This window comes from Pundamilia nyererei, unplaced genomic scaffold (genome assembly GCF_000239375.1).
Source record: "Pundamilia nyererei isolate P.nyererei 1_Seehausen unplaced genomic scaffold, PunNye1.0 scaffold00547, whole genome shotgun sequence".
Taxonomy (NCBI): Eukaryota; Metazoa; Chordata; class Actinopteri; order Cichliformes; family Cichlidae; genus Pundamilia; species Pundamilia nyererei.
Genome location: NW_005187948.1, coordinates 158070 through 166292, shown reverse-complemented (window position 1 = coordinate 166292; position 8223 = coordinate 158070). Strand labels below are relative to the sequence as shown.

The 8223-nt window shown below is 39.4% G+C and overlaps 2 protein-coding genes and 1 non-coding gene across 3 annotated transcripts in view; all 3 read right to left on the bottom strand.

The window, feature by feature from the left end:
- Positions 1 to 289: 289 nt before the first annotated feature.
- LOC102207776 (EGF domain-specific O-linked N-acetylglucosamine transferase-like) lies at positions 290 to 3591 on the bottom strand. Its single transcript, XM_005754343.2, has 6 exons — positions 3496 to 3591; positions 1923 to 2175; positions 1143 to 1243; positions 848 to 956; positions 519 to 613; positions 290 to 429 (listed from the first exon to the last, which is right to left on the bottom strand). Exons 2-6 carry the CDS (start codon positions 2124 to 2126, stop codon positions 321 to 323), a joined length of 618 nt encoding a protein of 205 aa, XP_005754400.1. The 5' UTR covers positions 2127 to 2175; positions 3496 to 3591; the 3' UTR covers positions 290 to 320.
- Positions 3592 to 3895: 304 nt separating this feature from the next.
- tmf1 (TATA element modulatory factor 1) overlaps positions 3896 to 8223 on the bottom strand; it is an 11991-nt gene continuing 7663 nt past the window's right edge. The window contains 10 exon segments of the mRNA XM_013907838.1: positions 3896 to 4702; positions 4843 to 4968; positions 5085 to 5243; positions 5381 to 5500; positions 5604 to 5696; positions 5785 to 5854; positions 6933 to 7125; positions 7243 to 7399; positions 7580 to 7672; positions 7796 to 7952. Of these exon segments, the coding sequence (XP_013763292.1) occupies positions 4562 to 4702; positions 4843 to 4968; positions 5085 to 5243; positions 5381 to 5500; positions 5604 to 5696; positions 5785 to 5854; positions 6933 to 7125; positions 7243 to 7399; positions 7580 to 7672; positions 7796 to 7952 (1309 nt within the window). The 3' untranslated portion in view covers positions 3896 to 4561.
- trnar-acg (transfer RNA arginine (anticodon ACG)) lies at positions 6078 to 6150 on the bottom strand. Its single transcript has one exon. It is a non-coding gene; the product is annotated as a tRNA-Arg (tRNA).

Sequence of the window (8223 nt, the reverse complement as noted above, 5' to 3'; positions counted from 1 at the left end):
TGGACCAATTTTGTGTTCTCCATTCTTTAAGCACCGGTTTGAGCACCGTTTGAGCACCGGCACCGTTTCAAAAGTACCGATTTGGCACCGGTATCGGATAAAACCTAAACGATACCCATCCCTATTTGTGGATGTGTTTCAGTACTTGACATTGTGTTTTATATTTGTAAATCAAGGAAATCAGTGGGACAAACATCCAGCTTTCTTTTGTTAACAGTGGCTACGGAAGATTATTAACACAAGCTCAAGATTTCAACAGAAGCCATTCATTGTAGTTTGATTGCTAAGTGTAGGATTCATGTGAATGTATCTGTCCTGCCTCACCAAGACTGCAAGGGGCTTTTGTGGTCACCCTCTCCAACAAGTGCTTCCTTGTTGAGTTTGCAGTGTCCACCAATCTCTCCTGCCTGAATGAAGTCCTCTTTGTACCTGCAGCATAAACACAGTTGACTTTCAAAGCATACTCATTGATGTTTAAAAAAATAAAAATAAAAACTGTATTTTCAAATTGCACTGACCTCTCATGACTTCTGCGTGGCTTTCGTAAGTCCAGGTAAAGATTTGTAGCCTTGCAGAATCTAATGTGACTACAACACTTTAATGAGGAGTCCCCCTTGAAATGCAAATTCATAAATATTTAGTATTCAGGTGACCAGCAAAATGTGGACCTTAAAGGCCATGAGAGTGGCCTCTTTACTAGGTTCTCTCTATACCACTGCTTTTGAACTTGAAATTATTTTAGGCTCATTGTCTGTGGACTCCTGTTAAATACTGCGTCTATTTCTACCTGTTGTTTCTTCCTGTTGACTCAAAGGCGTGTGGGAACTAAGGAAATGAGCAGACTTACTGGCCGGGTAGCCTTGCAGAGTGTTTTGAGCTCAGAGAGGCGCTCTTTGACGTAGCCGAAATCAGCCTGCTTCCAGAAAAGTTCCTGGGCGGCATCCAGTGAACGGGCCCTGACAGATTCAGACAAATCAGCAAAAGCACAACCATTACACCATCGATGACGCACACTTTGCATGAAACCACTTATACTGTGGAAAATTACATACACTGCAACTCAGTAAATCCAAAATTTCTTAATTTAAAAATCACGACAATAACTTTGGTAATTTCACTGAATATGATGTGAGGGACAGTACCATCCAGAGTCAGCTTTGGTGCACATAGGATAGCTGAAGCGTTTCTCTGGATCACAGTTCTTCTCATAACCCCAACAAAAAGACAGATCCTGGAGTGCATCCTGTTGTCAAAATACAAATTAATATAAGCAGTGTTGTGTGTGTATGTAGGAGAGAGGGTGTGAGAGAGAAAGAAATAAAGAAAAGTTACATTAAATCTTATCTTTCTTTTAGAAAATCCATTAGAAACAGAATGTAATATGCAATGTGAAAGACACAGCAGTGGTGATGGATTATCTGCTAATCCATTTACCTAACTAACCTAACTAAGCTGATGCAAAGTCTGTCTAGAAGCAATGGCCCCAGGCACTTAGTTGTGTAGTTATTTTGAATTAACAGAATTAACTTTATTCACTTAAGTCTTACAAAAACCACGTGGAAAGTTTGCAGTTTCACCAAAATAAGATTTTAACAAGCTTTTAATTCAGCTGCTTCTATTTAGAGGAGTCTCTCTCTTGTAAAGAAGCACAGACAAAGCAAAATAAACTGTTAAGTTTCTTCTTTCTGAGTTCAGGAAAACAATATCCATTAAACCAATGCACAGAAATCCAGTATTTCAAAATTACTACTGTGTGGATCACAAGGAAATAGCTCGCATGATGCCTATACTCACAGGCAAAATAATTAATTAACCATTTTCATGTGAGTCATAAGTTAACAAGGTTACCTGTTATAATTTTTACCGTATTCTGAAAGTAAAGTAAAGAACAAACATTAACTCCAACCAAGTTCATATCTTACTTTAAAAGGGCAGAGCGGGTCCAGGCGGCATCGCTTGGCGACCCTCTTGTTGTTGTTCAGGAAATAGGGTACGTGCTCTGGTGACAGGGAGATCGTGCTGTAGTTGAGAGTTGGTGTTGGTGGTTTGTGGTGTGGGTTTTCAGGCGTCTCAGTGATTACCACAAAGGGTGAAAAAACTATGCTCAGTGCTACCAGGAGCAGCATAGTCAGAATTACACAGACATGCGAAATAGATGCTTCCCTTCACCGCACACTGTGAAAAGGCAAGAGGCAGAGAAACAGACTCAGACTTGCAATGGGTAAAACTTAACACTGGAGTATACAAGCATGTGGGTACAAGCAAGTGCATGGGAGTGTAGCTCTGGGCAGATCTAAGCTTCACAAAAGGAAACGTTTTTTGTTTTTTTGTTTTTGTTAGTGTTAGTGACCTTTCTCCGTTAGTAAGCACAACTGAGGCTGCAGGGCCAAATGAGAAATATTCACTGGTAATAATGTGACCTAATATGCAGGTAGCCAGTGCAGTACCTGGTATTTACACAACAGCCAAATTTGCATGATCAATGCTATTTTGTTAAAAGTATGCATGTTCTTGCACAGCCTGGAGCCTTCGTCCCAATACCATTGACTGATGATTGAATAGTACAGTGTGACCTTTCTTAAAGCAGATACCACATTGTGCTGTATAACAAATGGCTCCCACACAGTTTCACATTCAAATGAAGGGAAGGAAACGAGGAAACTGCCTTATGCTGCACATTTGGTAACAATAGGTGGTGAAGGTTAACGTTATCGGTCATTAATTGCATATTCTCCTGGTGGTAACGTTGACACAGTTAGGTTAAGCTTAAATGTGTGTGACGTTAAGGCGGTGGTACTGATGTAACTGGAGACATGAAATTAAGAGCGCTACATCAAAGCACCGGCTAAGCATATATTGATCAAACTCAGTAATACCTGTGGAACACAAGTAAGCCTAAAACACGTCACCGACGAATTGTATCTATTTTTTACGATTATGGTTAGGTATATTTTAAATCTTTAAAAGGAGTAGTTTTAAAAAATCCCTTGAGAAATCTGGCTTCATTTCCTCGAGTTTCTGACGTGCTGGAGCTCTCCGAGCGCATGAAAACTTCGTTTTTAGAGCGTTTAATTAATTCTTAAGTTTTAGCTAGCTTCCGGTCAATTAGCAAGTTAACTAAACTTTACCTCTACGTCGCGACCGTCAATAGTGACCTAACAGGCACGTGAGATGAGATTGAGGAGCTGTTGTGATTATAACGCATTACTTAAACGTTTCTTTGTCTGTGGATAAAAAAAAAGGAAAATACGAACTGAGGCTGACCGGTAACTGAAGTATACTATGCAGAGGCTAACATCTAGCCTTTAAGTTCTTGACAAAGACAAGGAGCCCCCTTAACGTTAATTTTAAGATAGACTAAAGAGGCAGTACAAGAAAAGGAGCAAGAAAAAATGTTTTTACATTTCCGAGAAACAAAACCTTTAAAAGAAACGAGACCCTTATCAGTGGTTGCCTATAAAAGATTGCTATAAGTTTATTTGAGAGACAGTTTACCTGAATGCAGTCTGCTTTCCCCAGATTGAAGCGATGCAGTGACCGGCGGTCGCCATAACACCGGAAACCTTACACCGGCATGTAATACGAACATTCGGCCATAGGGTGGCGCTGTCCACCGCAGTTTTCTGATAGTAAGCGGCACTATAACGCTCTCCACACTCCACGTTATTACAAAATACATCATTCAGTTTAATAATAAAAACACAAATATTCAGTGCAAACTTGTTAATGTGCTTTGTCTCTTACAGAATATTATTCAAATGTAACTAAGACCACTCAGTTTCAGAATATCATCTCACATTCTAGGTGTTACAATATGGCATTAGTAATTTGTATCAGTCATTTTTTTAAGTTTTAGTCTTGCCAAAAAGTGAAAGAGACACATAGAATTGTTCAGAACAGATTTATTGTTGTGTTGCACTGAGATGTAGTGTTTTATTTGAATGCAATGAAAATTCGATCTTCTGTGTGATTTAACAATAAAGAACCAACTTACTTTTTACTAACCTAATAAATGTATATTAATTTACATATGTATAAAGTTTGAAATCCAATCTTCAGGATTTCACTCAAAGACTACTCAGGCCTACACCACACTTTGTGATCTGTAAGGTGTTAAGAACAATACATAAATTTCTCTGTACAATACATTTTATATATATCTTAAACCTTTCTGATTATGAAGAAATGTTGGATGAATTCATATAGTGAAAAAACCTTCACCAGCTCATACAATTTAAACTATACAATACTATGTTAAAGGTTCAATCACAAGAAATTTTGAAAGCAAACTCCCAAAGATTCCAGATGGACGAGTCAAGTCAACGTCGACAATTCTTCACATACTGATTCTGTATTCATTGTATGCTTTGCACAATTCCAATATTGACACTTAAATAAAGCATATGATAATCAATTAAAACAAAATAACAAATATGAATGAATTTCCTTCTTACACAGTGATTCAACTTAAAGGTTCTACCTCATTGTTTCTTGTGAATGCATTTATTGTTGATATTGTCAGCTGATTCGTGCCCCAAAATAACACGTAAAGGAAACTGGTTTATTTCTGGTTCTTCAGCAATTCATCGATTTGGGTTTTGTACATATTCTTTACATCTTCAAGGTCCAGTCTCAGCTCCTCTGCTTCTTCAGCCTTTTCTCCATACATCTGCAGAATGGTGTTATGCCTCTGCTCCAGATCCTGAAATGCACAGCCACAATAATCAGAAGACACTCTGCAAATAAGCCCTCTCAAGAGGAAATATGATTCAATTCAAGTTTTGACATCTGGCAGCATGGAAAATGTATAACATTAATTCCCTGCGCTGTACAGCCTTGTACCTTCAGCTGAACTTTCAACTTGGGGATCTCTGTCACCTTCTCCTCCATCTCATCGTTTTGATTTGTGAGTCGAACCAGCTCCTGTGCCATCACAGATCGTCTCCTCTCCAGATTAGCGATCTCAAGCTAAAAAGGGGAGAAAAAGGAAAGGACAAAAAGGTGAGGTGCAGTACAAATAACTGTGTGCATTTGCTGATAGCAGAAGCAACAGCCTAATCACTAAAATTTTAATTCGACATTACCTGCAGCTGTGCTATCTCTCCTTCTCTCAGTTTGAGTTGAGACTGGAGGTTTTCTATGATGCTGGAGCCTCCAGACAGTCTGGCCGCCTCATACAGGTTGGTCCCACTCATCGACATGGACATAGTCATAGTGCCCAGCGAATGGTCTAAAGAGTCATCCTGCAGATGGATTAAGAAGAAGAAGAAAAATAATGTACAAAAGGACATCACAGCATTTAAAAACTCATCTTCAGTTTACAGAGCTTAACCTTTTTTATCGTATTCCTAACTACCTCTATGAGAAAAGTAGAATGCACCTGTGAAAGAACAGAAGTGTGCAGCCCATTGTCTGCCCCACTCATCGAGCTGGAGCGAGATAAGGAGGGTGTAGATGATGCTAGGGCCTCTCCAACTGATTGTGTCGTGGCCTTTCGCTCCTGATAGGACACAATTGAAATAATGAAGTCATGACTGAATGAAGAAAAGTCAAAACAGAAAAGAAAAGGAAAAAAAAACAACACATCAGAGATTCTCTCAAACCTTTTCCTTGAGTGCTTCCTGTGCCAAATAGCATTTCTTCTTTTCTTGCTCTACCTTCATCTTCTCCATCTCTAACTGATTAGTCAGCAGTAACTGGTAGAAGGAGCAAAAAAAAAGATGCCCATGAGAAATCATTTTCATACAGGACAACATCATAAGTAGAAAATAGCTTTTTTGGTACCTTTTCTTTCTTTGTTTCCTCTAACGTTCGATTGTGTTCTCCTTGCAGGTTTTCCAATTCAACACGATCCCTACATTGATAAAATGAGCAAGAAGTCACCAAAAAAAAATTAAACAGCAATAAAAACAGTGCAATACATCTGTGAAATTCTACAAATGAAAGCCTAACTGTGTGATATAAAGGATTACTTTTCTACTTTTCTACATGGTTCCTCAGGGAGAAAAAAAAGGTTTATATCTAATGTATTTATATTTCCAACAACTTGTTTTTTGTTAAAAGACCAAAAACAGTGACGAGCCAGCCAGGAGTCGAACCTAGAATCTTCTGATCCGTAGTCAGACGCGTTATCCATTGCGCCACTGGCCCCACCACACCCTCTGCTTTCCTCATCAAAGAAAACAGTCTGCCACTGAAACCACGTGCTGACACATGAGTGGGTGTTGAGGGGCCTCAGCTTCACAGTCACAAATGGCTTTGTTGAAAAACAAAAGCACTCCAGGAAGGATTAGCATTACAAGCGAGACTACTGTGACTCAGTTTTCCTGTCTCACTGAGAAAAACCCGAGCTACTCATTTCTTTTCACATACATATGAAAGAACAAAACCAAACTGCAATCTACAAACAAAGCCTAGCAGAGACTGTAAGATGTTTTTCACCATTAATCTTGACACAGAATATTTTTCTATTGGCACAACATAAAACCACAACCAAAGAGATTTCATTTCATTCAGAGCAACTAATGCAATAAATGCAGCATTCATTGTGCTGCTCAAACTCTTTGTGTTGTTAACTGATGTTTCAAAGCAGGTTTTTGGAACCAATAAGAAAAACCACAGCGAAAAAAGACAAATGAAATTCAAAGTCAGGCTCTAAGTTCTACACAAAGCCTCTCTGACAACGTGGAGAACAATCCCATTTTTGACAGTCACACTAACACTTTTTTTTGTGCAAAGCAAAGAAAAGCCACCAACAACCAAATGGCAAAAATTGATAATTATCAAACAAACTAACCACACATATGTTTACTTTAACTCCACATATAAGCCACATACAGTAAATGCGGTATACATGATGATGGGGATGATCTACATGAGCACTTAACCCTGTAGACTCCAGTTTGTTTGGTTGGTTTTTTTAAATTTATTACCTGCTGCTCTCATCTTCCAATTTCTCCCTCTTGTTTTTCTCAGCATCCAGCTGTGCCAGAAGCCTGGCTTTCTCCTGCCGAAGCAAGGAATTCTGGGATTCCAGAGAGGCTAACTGGGACTTAATGGACAACAGTTCTTCTGTTGCTGATCGCTCTTTCTCCACAGCAATGGCTAGCTGCGCCTGGGCATCCGCTGTTTAGAGGGGGTGCAAAAACGAATCAAGCTTTTATTCCCCACTTTCTACGATATTGTAATTTGCTGTTTGTTTTACACAGACATGGTGTAAAAGCTTAAATCCCTAAGTCTCACCAAGCCTGTCAGAGATATTCTTCTCAAGTTTTTCCCACGAGGCCGTTTGACCACCCAGTGAGGCCTGTAGGTTTTCAATTTGTCGCAGTAAAGGTCGCGTGGCAGAGGTAACGCTCTGGCTGAGCTCCTGGTTCCTAGTTTCTGCATCCTGAAGTCTCTGACAGAAGACAAGAAATGATGGCATGCATTAAAAAAAGAATCCTGTTGCTATATTTAAAAAAAGATGAGCTCTTTACTGTCATTGTACATGTACCACGAAATTGTTGCAAAATTATTTTCTTCTATCAAAATGTATTTTTCGTCTATTGAGATAATTTAGTTGGAAATAGTATGTTACCTGTTGAAGTTCACTGATCTCCTCTCTCAAATAATCTTCTTTCCTGGCCTGCTGTTGCTCTGCTCTCTGCAGTGCCAGCCTCAGGTCAGCCACCTGTACACAGCATTAGACAACAATATAATGTTGAGTTAACTATTTTTTTTTAATTGCACCAGTATCTTATATTTGATGTTTATCACATGTGTTTTATATATTTAGTGTGTGGCCCAGTGTTACCTGGTTTGCTAGGGCTTCCTGTTGTATCTTGGCCTCCTCCTGAGCCTTCTCCAGAGCCAGACTCAGCTGTTCTCTGGCCTGCGTCTCCCTGCTCAGAGCCACCTCTTCAGCCTCACTGGCTCTGCTGGCATTTACCTTGTGTAGTTCTGCTAGCTCCCTAACAGAGATATTGAAGAAGACCATCATCATTGTGACTTTCCATAAATATTACAATCAGCACATGTATCTATGTATATTTATTTAGAGTGGTCCCGGCTCTAAGGTAATATAATAATGAGATGCCTTCGGCTACGTTCACACTGCAGGTGAAAGCACATCAAATCCGATTTCTTTGACCCTATGCGACCCATATCCGATCATGGTACGACAGTGTGAACGGCACAAATCCGATATTTTCAAATCAGAGCTGGGTCACTTTCGTATGTGGT

What these genes read in the sequence shown, in the direction of transcription:
- LOC102207776 (XM_005754343.2), bottom strand. Translation starts at nt 2,126, where the DNA reads ATGCTGCTCCTGGTAGCACTGAGCATAGTTTTTTCACCCTTTGTGGTA. An exon ending in ACCCGCTCTGCCCTTTTAAA is followed by an intron (nt 1,244 to 1,922) that starts GTAAGATATGAA and finishes TTTTGACAACAG; the next exon opens with GATGCACTCCAGGATCTGTC. An exon ending in CCACGCAGAAGTCATGAGAG is followed by an intron (nt 430 to 518) that starts GTCAGTGCAATT and finishes TTTATGCTGCAG; the next exon opens with GTACAAAGAGGACTTCATTC.